This window comes from Tachypleus tridentatus, chromosome 13 (genome assembly GCF_004210375.1).
Source record: "Tachypleus tridentatus isolate NWPU-2018 chromosome 13, ASM421037v1, whole genome shotgun sequence".
Lineage (NCBI taxonomy): Eukaryota > Metazoa > Arthropoda > Merostomata > Xiphosura > Limulidae > Tachypleus > Tachypleus tridentatus.
The window spans coordinates 191,006,106-191,024,998 of record NC_134837.1 but is presented as its reverse complement, the minus strand read 5'-3'; the positions used below and the strand labels follow the sequence as shown (position 1 = coordinate 191,024,998).

At 35.3% G+C, this 18,893-nt stretch overlaps 1 protein-coding gene and 1 long non-coding RNA gene across 9 annotated transcripts in view; one reads left to right on the top strand and one right to left on the bottom strand.

Moving 5' to 3' along the window:
- LOC143237208 (uncharacterized) overlaps positions 1-18,893 on the top strand; it is a 116,845-nt gene that overhangs the window by 38,905 nt on the left and 59,047 nt on the right. The window lies entirely within an intron of this gene.
- Positions 12,846-14,696, bottom strand: LOC143237207 (uncharacterized). The gene is made up of 2 exons (XM_076476204.1): positions 14,176-14,696; positions 12,846-13,702 (listed from the first exon to the last, which is right to left on the bottom strand). Exons 1-2 carry the CDS (start codon positions 14,527-14,529, stop codon positions 13,628-13,630), a joined length of 429 nt encoding a protein of 142 aa, XP_076332319.1. The 5' UTR covers positions 14,530-14,696; the 3' UTR covers positions 12,846-13,627.

Sequence of the window (18,893 nt, the reverse complement as noted above, 5' to 3'; positions counted from 1 at the left end):
ACTCACAATGTGCGAAACGAAAGAGCAACAATTACTTTGTTTCTGATATTATCGATTGTACAGTATAATTAATGACAATATTTTCCACCTTATAAACAAAAACTTATTTGAAAATTATATTCTCATAAACGATTATTATATTCGTGTTGGCCAAGTGGTTAAGGCACTCGACTCGTAATTTGAGGGTCGCGGTTTCGAATCCCCGTCGCACCCACCATGCTCGCCCTTTCAGCCGTAGGAGCATTATAATGTGACGGTTAATCCCACTATTTGTTGGTAAAAGAGTACCCAAGAGTTGGCGGTGGGTGGTGATGACTAGCTGCTTTCCGTCTAGTCTTACACTGCAAAATTAAGAACGGCTAGTGCAGATAGTCCTCGTGTAGCTTTGCGCGAAATTCAAAAATCAAGAATAGGTTATTAATAATCATCAGTTTATTGTTAAAAAGAATGTTGCTGATATCATGTTTAATCATTACCATATATTAAAATAACTCAATTGCAATGTATTGAAATATCTCACATTAGATAAATTCAGCTTCATTGGATACAATGAGAACTATATAAGATAAGTAGCTGTGGTTTGAGATGCTAACACCTCCGGTTTGATTATAGTCAGTGGTACATTGGTGGATCAAAAGACCTTCAGGCTATAATTAACCCCCAACCACAATCTTCGAAGTACTAGTCGTAATTTTAATTGGTTATCCAACACATTCTTCTATGCAATGTCATTCAGTCACCCATACATCTGTTTATCGGTGTGGATCCTGTTCTGTTCTATTAAAGTGATTGGATAGTTTGTGGACACTGCATGACCGACTGTTAAACCTGGCAAGTATTTATAAAATATTTCAAACATTTAGGAACAGAATTTTCCAAAACAAGTTCCATAGCGCTTGTATTAATTCTTGAAGCAAGATGAGTTTAAGGGAGAAATTAATACGATTACATTTTTGGATAAAGTGTGGTGCTCAGTAAAGTTGTATTACTAATACAACTTTCGTTTATGAAGCAGCTTAGATCCTGTTTATAACAGAACTGGGCGTCATACTGTAGTGATCCAGATACGATGAAAATATTTCATCTGGACGTATTGTTGCGTTGGTAATTTATGTATTATGTAAGTGTATACTCTAAACTATGTTGTACTTTTATAATCTGAATACTGCGTTGTATTATTTAAAAATTATATACCATGGAATTGTGTACTCTGAACATATATTATTGTATCATTAATTATACACCATGGAAGTGCATGTTTTCTGCACGTATATTATTGTATTATTAATTATACACCATGGAAGTGCATGTGCTCCGCACGTATATTATTGTGTTATTAATTATACACCATTGAAATGCATGTGCTCCGCACGTATAATTGTGTTATTAATTATACACCATTGAAATGCATGTTTTCTGCACGTATATTATTGTATTATTAATTATACACCATTGAAGTGCATGTGTTCTGCACGTATATTATGTATTATTAATGATACACCATGGAATTGCATGTGCTCTGAACGTATAATATTGTATTATTAATTATACAGCGTGTTCTGAACATATATTATTGTATTATTGATTACGTACCATAGAAGTGCACGTGTTTTTAATGTATATTATTGTATTATTAATTACGTACCATGGAAGTATGAACTTTGAATTAAGTGTTGGCCAGATGATCTCCAATTGCAGAGAACTGTATGTTTTTAAACTGATATGTTATGGAACTGTGTATGTTATGAACTACAAGTTATTTGCATTATTTTTATATCTCTTTTTGTTCTTTTGAATTCTTTTAAATTTGAATTTAAGAATTATCGCTCTATAAACGTCGTCTTTTACAAAAATCGTTTTTGTCAACGAACTGGTTGTCTCACCAACGTAATCCAACACAGCTGTTTCCGAACGTGTATTCCGCCATTCAGTGAAACTTTTTTTTCTCTCTTCTGTTGCCTAAGACCTCATGCCAGTACGAAGATATCGAATCTACACAGAGGTTATAATTCAAACCATCCATGACACGTAACAAAATTGTTCTCACCGCACGCACGAAACACACGTGCAAGGGGGCACGTCCATGTTACCCTTATAACTTAACCTAATATCATGAGTTTAGCTTGACCTGTAACATATTGCCACGTCTCACCTGAGTATTGTAGAACGTCATTCTTGCTAATACCAGCTGCACTGTCAACACTATCCACTGATTTACTTTCTTCTTTGTTGCAAGATTTGAGCAAAAGTTTCGTCATAAAACTAGTTCATCACATTAAACGCCATATTTTTGCAGAAAACTTTTCGAAACACATGGCATGTAAAGTTGCATATATAGTTTATAAGTGGCATGTAATTGTAAAGTGGTTTTGTGATTCATTTAAGTATAAACAACAACAATATGTTAAAACTGAATATACATAGCTGTTTCCACCTTAACGTTTCGTTACGCAAAATAAATTTCGTTGTTGCACATGCTGAGCAAGGTTGCACATATTTATGTTTTGTTTATTCAGTTTCAAAGTGTTATTTAATTACCGAAAGCAGGAAACTATTTCGTCAAAACTGGTGAATTAATAATAAATACATCCTGTGCGTTATAAACTGTTGAAAAAAGAACGCGAACCCTGAAACCCTTTGAATTTACCCAGATGTGATGTAACATAACTGCGCGAGGTTATGCACTAGTTCTGTCGTACTGTGTGTAATTTTATTTTATTTTATACACTACAGTTTTTATTCATTAACTTTTCTGTGAAGTCATGTGACTTAAGGCATACCACACTATAGCAATTCATTCACAAGAATGGGACAATTCCCACGCTCAACAAGAGCCGATGGACAACTTCGTGAATGTGGATGTCATGAGAGGAAGGAAAAGGTTAGATTGAGTTTATTACACACCATTATATGCGATCGATGTACAACGAAGACTTACCCCTGTATGCTAACTTATTTGAATAGCATGTAAGCATCCTTTTCCGGACTTAACCAATTACCAATTGTGGTCAGTATAATCAAAAAAGGAAAAGAAATTTGACAGCGTTCAGTCGTTCGAGAGGGGATGTGACGTAGAACATTAGAAAGGCTAGGAATTTCAGAGCAGACACTGCCCCAGCGTGAGAACTAGTAACTTTGTTTTTGTTGTGTATGTGAGTCGTGTTTCCGGCCTTATTCACTTTTTTATCAACTGTCATCGAAAATTATTACCGATCATTTACAACTCGTTGCTTACGTTCGTAAATGAACGTAAAACAAAGTGTTATATAAGTCAATTATGGCTCTTCCTGTAAACTGCAATACCTAGAATACATTTTAATTATAGGAACATAGATCAGCGGACAATTACCTTGCATTACCTACTACTCTAAACTGAAACACAGTGTCGCAAACAGTAATATCCAATAAATGCACAAAACATATATTTTTATTTTAATATTTCATTATTGTGTGTGATTAAGTAACTCCTAAATACTAGTCTATGTGGTTAAGGAACTCCAGTCATTATTTTACTTGGTTAAGGATCTCTAGATATTATTTTACCTGGTTAAGTAACTCAATACTAATCTACCTGATTAAGTAACTCCTAAATACTAGTCTATGTGGTTAAGGAACTCCAGTCATTATTTTACTTGGTTAAGGATTTCTAGATATTATTTTACCTGGTTAAGTAACTCAATACTAATCTACCTGATTAAGTAACTCCAAATACTAATCTACCTGGTTAAGTAACTCCAAATACCAATCAACCTGGTTAAAGAATTCCAGATGTTATTATAATTTGGTCAAGGAACTCCAGTTATTAGTCTACCTGGTTAAGGACTTATCCAATATTGACTTTTGTTTTAAAACGTTCTCTACAATTACACGTTCCTTTTTCCTTCCAATTTTAAATACTTCCAACACATACATTAAACCGATTCCTTAACTTCAAGTTCCATTTGGTTGGATTTCAATAACATGAGATGTACATTTTAAAACATTGCATAAAATTCAATATGTTTGCCGAGAGAAAGGCTTTAATCATTATTATTATTTTAAAGCAACAACTGTATCTTGATTCATTAGACAAGAGCTATCAGACCATCATAGTATTATTAAACAACTGTATCTTGATTCATTAGACTAGAGCTGTCAGACCATCATAGTATTATTAAACAACTGTATCTTGATTCATTAGACTAGAGCTGTCAGACCATCATAGTATTATTAAACAACTGTATCTTGATTCATTAGACTAGAGCTGTCAGACCATCATAGTATTATTAAACAACTGTATCTTGATTCATTAGACTAGAGCTGTCAGACCATCATAGTATTATTAAACAACTGTATCTTGATTCATTAGACTAGAGCTGTCAGACCATCATAGTATTATTAAACAACTGTATCTTGATTCATTAGACTAGAGTCAGACCATCATAGTATTATTAAACAACTGTATCTTGATTCATTAGACTAGAGCTGTCAGACCATCATAGTATTATTAAACAACTGTATCTTGATTCATTAGACTAGAGCTGTCAGACCATCATAGTATTATTAAACAACTGTATCTTGATTCATTAGACTAGAGTTGTCAGACCATCATAGTATTATTAAACAACTGTATCTTGATTCATTAGACTAGAGCTGTCAGACCATCATATTAAACGTCTGTTGATTGTAAATTCTCCTTATCATCATCAACCACCTGTTTCTATATAAGCGCCCCCCCAGTAGATTCTATATAAGCTCCCCCCCCCCAGTAGAATGTCTGCGGGCTTCTCATGCTAGAAACCATGATGGTTATTTGTAGAGCTTTGTACTTAACTATAAACCAATAAACAGTCTTTGCTGTTTATTCTCAAGTGAACTGAAAATACTTTTGAGAACTGTATCGGATAAGTTTGCTGAGAGGGAATTTCTACAAGCTACGGTTATCAATGCAGAGTTAATACTGACTGAGTTCAAGCTTAGTTATAATTAATACGCTGAACACAGTGTGTACTGCACTACACAAAGCTTAAATCAGAGTCAGAATTGTAAAGGTATCGAGATAATCAGAACCATCCTTAAGCTGACTAAATAATGCGAGATTTTATTCCCGTTAGAAAACCACGATTTCAGTGTGACTGCGCGAGGATGCAACTGGACACAATTCTCACCACTTATCTCTAAGATTTGCCTGCTTAGCCTAGAGAGAGCATTGCTTTCAGAACCTGAACCAGGTCAGCAATAACTTTTCAAACTATAGGAGATGACACAGAAACCGAGGTAACTTGAAACCAGATCGCTATAGTGGTATCCTTGACACAAATATGTGAACAAAAACCGGCACATAGTTATAACTAAGAATTAATTTAGAATAAATAATGATGGCATAGAAATAAAAAAAAAACAACATGGTATATCCAAATACCACATTGTTTACTTGAGATACGATAGGCATCCAACGTTCATTTTTATGATTGTTGGAGGTAAGCTAATGTAATGAGCTAACAAGGTTCCTTCAGAACGATGTCACAGATTAAGACATAACGTACTGGTTAAAAAGTTAGTGATAACTCAGAGATGAAGCTTTAACTTTAGCTATGAATCCACGACATTGTTTAACAATAAAAAATAAATAAATAACAGCAAAGAAACTGGATTATCTCAAATTCAGTTCATAACAGTTCATTTCTGTTGGGTTTGCAACAAATTCAGTTTATTTTCCGTTTCTTTATTTCCACACAAAAAATCAATATAATCTCATAGCATCGAGTTTTAACCCCTGTCGTCGTAGCAGTTTATTCGTGATGACGAGAAACCCACTTAAAGTAAAACTGTATTTTAAAGACTGCCAGTTTGGATATTAGCACTTTAATTACAATAAGGTACAGGATAATGTTTCGATTTTCTTAGGCCATCTTCAGGTTAACAAAGAGGGAGTTTGTAACTCTAAGAAGGTCGAAATGTTGTTCTGTAATTTATTTAAATAAAAGTGATAATATCCATACCAGCCATCTTGAGAATACGTTTTTAGTTCATGGCAGGTTAATCCATTCTAAAGCATTAAAACAATAAAATAAATATAATAGTTTTGAATTTTCAGGAACAACCGGCATAATACTGAAGAAAACATCAACATGGTATTATTTTTGCAAAACGGTAAAATGTAAAACTTTATAGAAATACATTTATTACTTAAATCATTACGCGAATTTCACATTGACATCCGTAGAAAATAAACTAAACATAGTGAAATAAATCCTGCTAGTGAAATTGCAGTATTACTGTGCTCGCATTTTTTATGTCCATATATAAGTATTTTTAGTAAACCGAGTTTGTTCAACGAATAAAGGTACTATTAATAGCGTACCAGCAATGCTAGAGGGGGTATCTCTGAAGAATCTTATTAGCGATAAAAATACAACTGTGAACAAAACTTGTTTATACAGTGGCACTATCAATAGGCTTGTGAAAAACGCCAGTTGAAGGAGACCTAAGCTGGCTCACGTGCCTATCTCAATGTGACGATGGCATGCTCAGCTCCTTTCCTTTATCGACTTCCCAGGTTTCCCATATGTCACTTTGCCGAGATATGTATTCATAACGGAAACATAAATACATGCCTGCTGGCTTACTGTCTGTGGGGGTATCGTGGGGAGTGGGCAGCGCTGCATAAGACCAGGAAGAAACAGATGCGGAAGTTAGCTTTGCTGACTTGGAGGCTCTAAAACCACTGCCCTAATCCCGGTCCCACAAATACCATACACGTATGAGAATCCTTTTTTTTTTTTTTTTCAACCAATATCTCTTTGAATAAAATCCCACAATGCATTATAATAACAGAAGGTCCAGCTGGTAACCACTGATTAGCTTCCACCAACGAATGTATGTGAACCAAAACTGTAACCTATCTTTTAACTTGTTTCAGCTTGCGGTCAAAAATGAATGTGGGTGGTAGTACTTTATTACGTACAACGCTAGGGGTGCAAAGCGACAGATGGTTGTATATCGTCACGAATTATGATTGTATAAATCAACTAAAACTAGTGCTACTACGCTAAAAGAAACTGAGTTTCATTTATTGCAGAATTCTGTTTTTTATATACATTACTTAGTAATAAAAACTTTGTGGCTTAAGTTGTAAATCCTGAGTTATAATTTTATTAGTATGAAGTTATTTTGTGAACAAAACTATATATTCGTACAATAATGTTCCCTGCTGGTACAGCGATAAGTTTACGGACTTACAACGCTAGAATCAGGGATTCGATTCTCATCGGGGGCTTCAGCAAATAGCCTGATGTGGCTATTTGCTGTAAGAAAACACACACACTTGTACAATGATAAACAGCTAGTCGATCTTAAGCTCACAGTGGTATGTAGCTGGGATGATTGTAACACTTTTTCCTGAGGAGGAGATATATTGGAGTCTTAGGATGTGTTAATGTTTTAAATATTGCATGAATCTTCTCATTTAATGAAATTAATCAGGAGACGTAGGCGTGAATATATAGCTGTATTTTTCATTACTGAGTAATGGATAACTGGCAGTCAGTCCTCTGCTAAAGCTGTTTTTATCTTTTATTTTATGTAACTTTTCTGAAGCAGCCCCTATTGTCATTATCATGGACGCGGACTCCAATCGACTGGTGAAATTCTATCACTGATTATCATTATATAATGAAACTCTTAGCTTCTGAATCAAAACAGTTAAGCTGCAGTATTGAAACTTTCAACAGTTAGATCTGTTTCAATGGTCAGAGAGCTCGACTCGTTATGTAGGGGTCGCGTGTTCGAATTCCCGTCACGTCAAACATTTTCGCCCTTTCAGCCGTGGGAGTGTTCTTTATTCTAATGTTACGATCAATCCCACTATTCGTTGGGAAAAAAGTCGCCTAAGAGTTGGTTGTGATTGGTGACGAATAGCTGCCTTTACACTAATGGTAAATTATCCCTCGTGTAGCTTTTCGAGAAATTCAAAACAAACAATCTGATGTAAGTCTTAAATAACTTATCGGCCTTGTCTGATTCTTTGAGCGTTCAATTCACAATCTAAAGGTCGCGAACTCGAATCTTGTCCCTAACCATGCCCTTTCAGCTGTGTGGTCGTTATAATGGTACAATCTCTCACATCTATTCAGTGGTAAAAGAGTGAGTAGCCCGGAGTTGACGATGGATGATGTTGCCTAGCTGTGCTCCTTGTTATCTGCAAACTTACACCACCAGAAACCTGGTTTTTATACCGTGGTGGGCAGAGCACAGGATAGCCCATTGTGTTGCTTTGTCCTTAACTTGAAACAAACTAACAAAGTTTATAGTAGCTTTGCGCGAAAGTTAAGTTCAAACAAGTAATTATTAATAAAAATATTTAGTCCTTATCGCTCATTCGTGGCCCGGCATGGCCAAGCGTGTTAGGTCATACGACTCGTTATCTGAGGGTCGCGGGTTCGCATGCACGTCGCGCCAAACATGCTCGCCCTTTCAACCGTGGGAGCGTTATAATATTACGGTAAATCCAACTATTCGTTGGTAAAAGAGTAGCCCAAGCATTGGCGGTGGGTGGTGATGACTAGCTGCCTTCCCTCTAGTCTTACACTCTTAAATTAGGGACGGCTAGCACAGATAGCTTTCGAGTAGCTTTGTGCGAAATTCCAAACAAACAAACAAACGCTCATTCGTTTATTTTTCCAAACTGTTGGTGAAACGTACTCTGAAACAACAAGCAAACACCAACGTGACTAACGTAATGCAGTTAACCACGTTCTTCAAACCAACAACTCAGTGTATGTTACAGACTAAATTGAAACAAGAGATTTACTCAAGGAGAAACCGCACAACTCACTTCGTTACTTTATAATATGTTGTACCTATAACATTTTATTAACTAATATTGATATGTTTTGTATTGGTGGAACGTGTAATGTAACTGACACGGTACAGAATAGTTCGTATCAGTTCTTCGTTGGTAAAAACTATCAATTATAAGGAATCCAGTTTAAAGATACTACTGTAGTTGATACTGAAATGAGAGACATTATAATAGCTCTTAAAGTAATAGGATTTCTTGCCACCTAAATGAAAAAGTCCTTCTTTCGGAATTGATACAAATTATTCTGGATTTTAAAATAGCATTCTAATCGTCAAATTTAAATGTAAATGATCTACAATTAGAGTGACGGTGATATCCTAATGTATTCATTGATTACTGGAATTGAACCAGTTCATAAGTAACTAATAAAACAATTTAATATTAAAATGCCATCTTTGATCTTACATTGGATTCCCAGTTAGCTGAACAATGTTATATTTGTTCGTTGTTTGGTCACCTAGGAGGATTAGGAAAACCTTTCTCCTTCACTATTGATTTGGTTTTTGAAACTGCAGTTGACTGATTTATCTGTCTTGGTTTGAATTTCGCAAAAAGCTACACCAAGACTGTCTGCGCTATTCGTCCCTAATTTAACAGCGATAGATTAGAGGGTTTGTTTTGGAATTAAGCACAAGGGGCTATCTGTGCTCTACCCACCACTGGTATCGAAACCCGGATTCTAGCGGTGTGAGACTAGAGGGAAGGCAGCTAGTGAACACTGCCCACCGTCAGCTTTTGGGGTACTTTAACCAGTGAATAGTGGGATTTACCGTCACATTAGAACATTCGTATGGATGAAATGGTGAGCATGTTTAGAGGAAAGAGGAATGCGTCCTAACCTCGTGGTTATCTCAGGCCACTTGCTTATCTCTCTTTATTAAAAGCTGTAGATCAACGGATAAAACTCAATTACGGATCCTTAATGCATTTATTTATACATAAAATAGCTTGCTCCAATGGCTCAGAAGTATTTCTGAGTGTCGATACATGTAGTGGGCAGAGTACAGATAGCCCCTGGTGTAATTTTGTGCTTAATAGCAACCAAACTAAAATATCGAAATAAAATTCAAATGATATAATCAATATAGTATAAATACTAACCTAGGGATATCAATAAATATGTTTAACTTCATATAACGTACGAGTGAGGAGTTTATTAAATATTATAGTGAAAACGAACTGTTAATTAGTACTTGTTGTTGTTGATTTTTGTTTAAGTCCAAACTACTAAGGCTACTTGTCGTTGTACCTGATTTTGAACTGTCCACAAGAGCTACCATTGGCCACTCTTACGATACTTTTTTATTAACAAAGAGTGAGATTGACCATTACTTTATAGCGCCACCACTGTTGTCGATCCCGCAACCAGTTGATTGCGAGTCCAGCTCGCACTTCACCAAATTATACTCTTGTAATAACTAACCAACATGCAACATGATATTCATTTATCTTGACACGAATTATAATCAAATTAAAAATCAGAGAAACCGTTAACAGTTTTATACAAATAATTATCTATACTACTACATTTGAGAAAGGAACACCAAACCCATTATATTAATTTTTCATTTATTTCTTTTATTATTATTGAAGGATTGCATTTTATTTTATATGTAAAATAGACAAAACACTGCATCCAACTGTCTAGTAATTTCTGTTATGTTATAATTGAAACACAGAGAACAGTGTTTAGTAACTTCGTTCAAAGACATTTTGAAACAAATAGAACTCTGCTGTTTGAGAAAGCTAATGCGTATATACACAACACCAAGTGTGTTGCAAGAAAATAAATCCTGACCCGATATGAAATCGAAGGATTCTACACTCCGACATATTCTTAATTTTCCTAATGTTATGAAGCACATTAGAAATGTGTCACATGATAATTTATAAACATCATTTGCAATTCGGAAGGAAGCAAAATAAGAAACCTAGTATTTTCAATAGATGGCAGCACTTGAAATAAACTGGAAGTTGCAGAAATAAACTATTATACCTTGTTTGTTGTTTGTTATAAGCTACACAAAAGGCTATCTGTGCTTTTCCCACTGCGGTATCGAAACCCGGTTTCTATCAGTATAAGTCTGCAGAGTTATGCCACAGGGGAGAATTATGCCTTTTGATTTATATGTTATATTGAAAATTCTATGACATTCGATAATAACGCTAAAGGATTTTATAGTTTTAATTAGTTTATTGATAAAGTTACGATTATCATTTTGAAAAGTCACTAAGTATGTTTGTTCTTTTTGGGGGCATTATAATATTTTGGTCAATTTCACTATTCGATTACAGCAGTTCAAGAGTTGGGGATGCTGACTAGCTGCCTTTTCTTCAGTCTATTTTCCAAATTCAGAACGATTAGAGTAGTTAGGTTTCGAGTATCTTTGTGCAAAACTCAAGAAATTTTAAATTTCGTAGATTCTAAATGCAGATGGTCCGGCATGGCCTGGTGGTTAAGGCACTCAACTCGCAATCCGAGGATCGCGGGTTCAAATCCCCGTCACACCAAACATGCTCGCCCTTTCAGACGTGGGGGCGTTATAATGTGTAGTCAATCCCACTATTCGTTGATAAAACAAGTAGCCCAAGAGTTGGCGGTGGGTGGTGATGACTAGCTGCCTTCCCTCTTGTCTTACACTGCTAAATTAGGGACGGCTAGCGTAGACAGCCATCGTGTAGCTTTGCGCGAAATTCAAAATCTAACCAACCAATTGCAGGTGTGACAAAAGAACGATGAAATAAAAATATTTTTTTTTATTTTAAAAAACTTGTATTCTATTAAAAAAAAAAGATTTGTTGCTTGTTACGTGTAGGGTTGTACTGCATGCGATTAAGTGTCTCTCACTTCAAAGTTCTCTCTTTATATTTGTGTTTTATTAAATAAAAATAAATTCATCTTAATACCTGTTAATGTTATCTTTCACTTTCGCATATTTGATTACGGGAACTTATTGATTAATGGGTAAACAGGCTTTCGAGTTTATGTGTAAACATATGTTACGTTAAGTCGTAAGATGTTGAAACTAGAAGGGCAAAACTATATTATTGTTTTTGTACTGCTTGATACTAAACTTGATTGATAATGTTATAAAATGCTCACGTACCGCGATGTGGACTTCTTTTTTTAATAGAATTAATATGTAAAACATATCTGAGAACATAGGTGAGTAGTTAGGCTTCGAACTCAACTAGATAAGTGCTCGTCTCAAAGTGTTTCATAAATCATATGTGATATTTTAGATCAATTAGGGCATAAACGGATAATTGAGAGGACGTGCTCCTCTTTTTCTTTGACATACTAAAAATCATACTATTTACGGTTTAATGTAGAAATTGCATAACTATGAATATTTTCAGTTTACATAGGAAGTGAGAGTATCAGTGTAAGACTAGAAGGAAAGCAGCTAGTTAGTCATCATTATCCACCGCCAACTCTTGGGCTACTTTTTCATTAATGAATAGTAGGATTGACTGTCACATTATGATGTCCCCACTGCTGAAAGGGCGAGTATGTTTGGAGAAACGGGGATTCGAACCCGCAACCCTCAAATTACGAGTCGAGTACCTTAACCACCTAGCCAGTTTTAGATATCACAAGTTTAACCTAAAAAGGACACTTCGTTTCGATTTTTTAATAATTTATTATAAACTGCAGGGTTAACTGAGGAAACCTTTTTCTTGCATTACATGGTGCACTTTGGTACTCTCCAGTTTGGGCAACCCTATTACTATTTTATATCTATAGCAGATCAGTCTGTTGGATAAACAGAACTGATATAAACAGTTTCATTATTTATTACACATTATTTTTCAACACCCTAAAACATCTAGACAGAGTTAATCATAATTAGAAAATTTTTCAGACTGTTGTCAAGAAAATAACTAATGTTTTATTTTACTACATATCTGTTAGTACGATTGACAGAAAGAATTAATATTTTTAAGATAGTTATTCAGCGGTTATTTTAATAGAAACAAAGATAAACACAAGATATTTCCATAACTTTTGTAATTTGCTTTAATACGTTATTTTTCTTTCTTCAACTATGTACAAATATCACAACATATACATGTTTTATTGGTGCTCCAATCCCAAGAAACAATAACTGTATCTGTACACGAACTACATTAGTGCACAATAGAATTTGTTTTAAGATATACAAGAGCTTCGAATACAGAATTTACAAACTCTAATATACAATATTTCTACATCAAAATGCAAATCTTAAAAGGGTGTGAATAAACAGGGTTGTAGTACAGTTATTAACTGCACTGCTGACAAGTAATGTATAAATACCAATTTTGTATTTCCATACATATATTCTGAAGGTTTAAGTTTTTCACATCTGACCGATGAATTGTTTTATAATTATAACATTACACCTTTGACGTAAAAAAGAAAATGCCTTTCAATCAATAGAACGCATTTTAGAGAAACTCTCCAACTATATCGGAGTAGGATTTCTGTTAGTGCTTAACTCGGGGAATGATTAATATAACGCCATGAGGACGGTATAATGCAATTTTTCACTGTGAATATGACATTCCACGTGCCTGCGTGCTGTCAAACTGGATGGATGGATGAGTTGTGAAGGTAGAACCGATTATGGTCACGGTGAATCGGGCACCCCGTCTTCTCAACGTAAAGTTCTGGACTAGCACAAAGGTACCTTGAAAGCCCTAGAGTGAACACACCTAACTTATATGTTTCATCCTAGCAAGATGCCGTCCAATTGGTAGCGGCAAGCAATGGTCCAGAATTCTGGAGCTACTCTTCTGGTTCTAGCAGGAGATGGGTCTCGTTGGTAAAATCTGAAGTTCTGGTAGTTGACTGGAAGCGACCTCTGTTGGCATCGCCTATAAAAACAAATAAAAATATACAACCGTTAGTTCTTATACGTACTAGTAGCGCTGCTATTACATAAACCTCACTAATCTTCCATTATTAACTAAATCGGAGTTTTCCCGTCAAATCGAAAACTGTCGTTTTAACACTTGATCTATTTTCGTAATATTTCCAGTTAAGAACTATCAATATCGTATTCACAGAAACAAATTTGCCATATTATATCTATTACATAGTAATAACCCAAGTTATATTTTGGCAGTTTAATATATAAAGAATAAAATTCCTCTTTTGTAACCCTACAAAGACTTGTCTATTTTTACGACCTGACCCCTTCCAAATCCTATAAAGAAAAAAAAAACGCCGTTCGTTTTTGACAATGTTACAAAGCAAATAAGTATTTCATTACTGACAAATAAAAAATATTCAAAAGCGAAAATTATTTGAAAAGGTGACAAAAGAAACAGAAGTATGAAACATCTACCTCTTGAGAAGCACACGTGTTGTTGGTAGCCGGGGATAGCACACCTAGGGGTTGGCGGACAGAGCTAAATGTACTCCCGCAGGATGGAGAATCCCCGCCGCGAGAAACTGAGTCACTTTCCAAAGCTATCTGTAGGTCGAATATATAGTCTATAACGTTCTGGATAATCTCCAATTTACTGAGTTTTTTGTTCTTAGGCATATTAGGCACCAGCTCTTTAAGCTTTCCTAGCAACTGCTGCATTTCTTCTTGGCTAACATCTCGCTCTCTCCTAGCGGACTTACAGATCTTATTTTCCGTACTTCTAACACCAGGTCGGCTAAGAACAGCAATTTCAGCGGAAGCCTTCATCATGTATCCAAAAACGCAGCACTCGGAAAACAAGCAGGTAAACGATATATCCAACACAGGACACGCAGCTAACACACACACACACACACAAACACACGCGTTTGTTTTATCGATAGTTCTACGCACCAACTATCTTCCCGTCTCGGAAAATATGTAACAATGTTGGTTTCGGGAGCTTTTATATACATATCTCGCCAAAGAGGCGGAGCTCAGTTCTACTTGCATCCTGGGTGACCCTTATTCACAGCAGGCGGAAATTTCTGGTTGGTTATTTTTCTGAGGAAAGGCGGGGTTACATTGAAAAACACACCACGTGTAATTGTCAATTAAATGATATCCCGTGAGAATTCTCCTGACACAAACTCCTTGTAAATATATTTTGAATGAAACACAGGCACACCACTACTCACGTTGTGTTTCTCTTGTTAACTGGGGCCGTTATTTACGTGTGATTGCTAGCGAACAACTTCCCTTAATAGTACCAGTAGATTTGGATAACTTTTGAATCAACTATATGAGAGCGAAAAAAATTACGATATTGAGTTGAATTAAGTGTAAAGTTCGCACCTACTCTGCCCTCATTTTAATATTCTGTTTGAAACTTTATGTTTTATTGTACTTTACTTCATTGCTGTGATTTTAAGAACTAAAAAAAATCTGAAATCCAAGACGTGATTGGTATGGGTCAGCTTTTACGTATCTTTAGAATTTTCTAATAAAAAGTTTTTCTGAGAGAAGTTATAATATCTTTCTATCAGATTGAGCTATGTACTTAGAACTAAACTAAAAATAGTTAATTCTAGACAAACAAACAAACTAAAAATATACCTGGTCATTACAGCTTTTGTTACGTATCAACTATTACACAGGGTGGCCCGTAAGTTCCTACCCATCCATATGTTATTATGTTATATTCAATTACGCATGTATTATAAATTTGTTTGTTTGTTTTTTCTGAGAAATATGGCCGATGTAAGCCCATGTTGAGGAAAATGTTTCAGAGAACATGGCGTCGTCGCATAATATTGGGTTGAGGAATAATTCGTGAGCGTTTTTTCAAGTTAATAAAATATATTCATAAATGAAACGCTTTCGCAAAATATTTCATGTCATTTGGTAGATATTTTTTTGCTCTAATAGATGGTGTGTTTGGTTTTCATATGTCTTTAATTTTTGCTTTCATTTTCAGCTCATTAAATGGAATGTCAAGTGGACAAAATCGAGCATTTTCGACACCATCTGCTTTTCGCATTTAATTTCTTGCAATTTCGTTTAAAACAATGCATACTATATACCTAGGTATTACATGAAATAAAGTATCATAATAAATGTTTTGGGTGTAATGTGTTCATGCATTGAAGTATTGTATAGTCTTGCATGTAATGCTTGAATGAAATTATTTAAAAACCTCGCGAATTATTCCTCAACCTAATATTATGCAGCGAGAATGAGGGACAGCACACAGATACATTGGATACATAAGATATATGGATGGGTAGGGACTTACGGGCCGCCCTGTAGTTTAGAACACATTGCTTCACCAGTTGAGCACCTTCACTGTCAACGACATTCACCGCTATAAATACGTTTAAAAGATTGTCCTCTAAATGTTAACAAAGTCAGAATTTCTTCTTAGGTGTTGGACTTCACAAGACAGCGTCACCTCAGTTGACTCCAGTTACGGTTACATGTTTCAACCTGTTTTTTTTTAATATGTTTTTACTGGGTGGATACTAGTAGAACAAGTAATCTTACCCAGACAGATTGTATAGGCTTTGAACGACGCTTTTAATATTTGTTGTTGTTGAGGCGTATCATTTTAAATAGGGTTTACTGTTTAGAAGAAAGCCATGACTCCTACCTTACAAAGAAACTTGACATCTGCAACAGTCTCTATGGCATCAGTTCTGATAGGTCAACAGAAGACGCATAATCAGATATTACTTACTCTACAACACTAGTCATTCAGAGAAATGACGATCCTGGCGCCAGCCAGACGGTGCCTGTGTGTTGGAAGCTGTCACTCAACCCTAGCAACCAAAGTTCCGATAGCTGGTGGCTGAGAAATACCATTACAAGTCTTTACCTCCCGTTGGGTTATGCCTACTCATAGCTGAACACCTGTGTGAACAACACTTGTTAACTTTAGAGCCTTACGCCTTGGGCTTTCATGGCGCCAACTGACTGTGGGAAAGGGGGGCTAGTCAGGAATAGAGAAAAAGAATTGGTCATTGAAACCACGAGGGATTACCTACTCGAGACTGTTCTAAGAAAGAAGCAGTTAAATGCACGTGTTTTACAAAATTGATAGTATATGTGGTATGATTACCATATTAAATCCACTCACAGGATATGCGTCACAGTATCCATAGCAGTCATCAGCACTGGCATATTGTAGTTAATACTCGTGTATATGTTAAAAAAAACCACTCATTCGTACTTTCTTTTTTTTTTCTATGTAAAAACAGAGTAGTTCAGTTTCGACATCCACAGCCCTGAAACTTACTCGTTCAAGTTCATGCATGCATGAAAAGTGTAATATAACTGTTAAATACATGTTACGAAATAATGTTTTAAATTATCAAAAATATTTAAACAAATTGTTACAATGGCTAACTTGTATTATAAACATAACAATTATATATAGATAGATATTGGTAAAACATCAAGAATAGAAAAATTTTTGAACGAAATCAGATTGGCCCGGCATGGTCAGGTCGGTTAAGGCGTTCGACTTGTAATCTGAGGACCGCAGGTTGGAATCCCAGTCACACCAAACATTCTCGCCATTTCAGCCATGGGGGCGTTATAAAGCAACGGTCAATCCCACTATTCGCTGGTAAAAGAGTAGTTCAAGAATTGGCAGTGGGTGATGATGACTGGCGGCCTTCCCTCCAGTCTTCCACTGCTAAATTAGGGACAGCTAGCGCAGATAGCTCTCGTGTAGCTTTGCGCGAAATTCAAAAACAAAACAAATCCTCTCTCTGATAAAATACATTAAATATTATTTTTAAAAAAATGGCCTTTCTTTCAACGTTAGACAAAAATCTCTAAATATTTAAAACGAGGATGAATCTTCAAAACAAACAGTTTCACTTGTTATGACGTGTTGAAATAACCAGTCTATGTGGTTAAAACAAGCAAGACTGGCATGAAAGTATACACTTTATAGTGATAAAACAAAAGTATGCTCGTATATTTAGTCCTTTTCTCAATCACGTTGTTATGTAGAATATATTAAGTCATGCGGTTAAAACAAGCAAGACTGGCATGCCGGAAAGTATACACTTTATAGTGATAAAACAAAAATATGTTCGTGTATTTAGTCCTTTTCTCAATCACGTTGTTATGTAGAATATATTAAGTTTCACGAGGTTATTCTGACTGGTGTCACCATGAATTTCAACATCTGCTAACTTAGGAACAGCTAGCGTAGATAGCCCTTGTGTAGCTTTGCACGAAATTCAAACCAAACGGATCATATTTTTTTAACATCAACTTTAGGTTAATTAAAAAAGACGTTAAAAGACGTAGCATATGGAATGTAAATATGTTAATCAATGTTAATGTTAATGCCCTTGTTGCTGTTAAATAATGTAGAAGTCTTTAGATGTTATTTTATTTTAAGACCAGAGTAATGAATAAAACAGATAATGGTTGGAAAACATGTAACCAATCTGTATGATTTTTTAAAAGGTTTTTTTCATGTTAATGACACAGCTAGGACTGTCTCTAGGACATATTAATACCAAGTATAAACATGATACTAAATAATTTGTAGCACTTTGTATCTTATCTTTACATTTGTTTTCTCGTGATGTAGTTATTGTATAATGCTGTATTTCATTTAATAACAATTATTTGTATTACACGTGAATGTGCGAGCTAAATTCAGAACGCTAGTATAGCATCACAAAGTTGTAATTGTTTTTAAAAGCCTAAATCTTTAACTTAGTTGAGAACAAAGCTAGCAATGTTTGAGGAATATATGGCGTTGACCTTCGATTGTGCCTTGTGCATATATGAATGATGCCAGAGAAAGTGCAAAACGCACGTGATAATATCTAGATACGTGTAAATATATTGCTTTTTTAAACGTGCGTCTTACCACATCTTGTTCATCTACCGAACAGGCATGAAACTAATAACAATGAATAAACACTTGAGCGATAACAATATTTGGTTTTCAATATGGCTAAATACAATCACGTTGCTCTCTAACTTGAAAATCACAACAACAGCAACAACAAACAACCGAGGACAATGTGCAATCGTAGTGACGTTATCACTGTATAATTTAAGCGTCTTTCTGTAGTTTTACTTTCTGTGGAAACAGTTGAGATGTTTTTACAGTTTGGAGTAATACG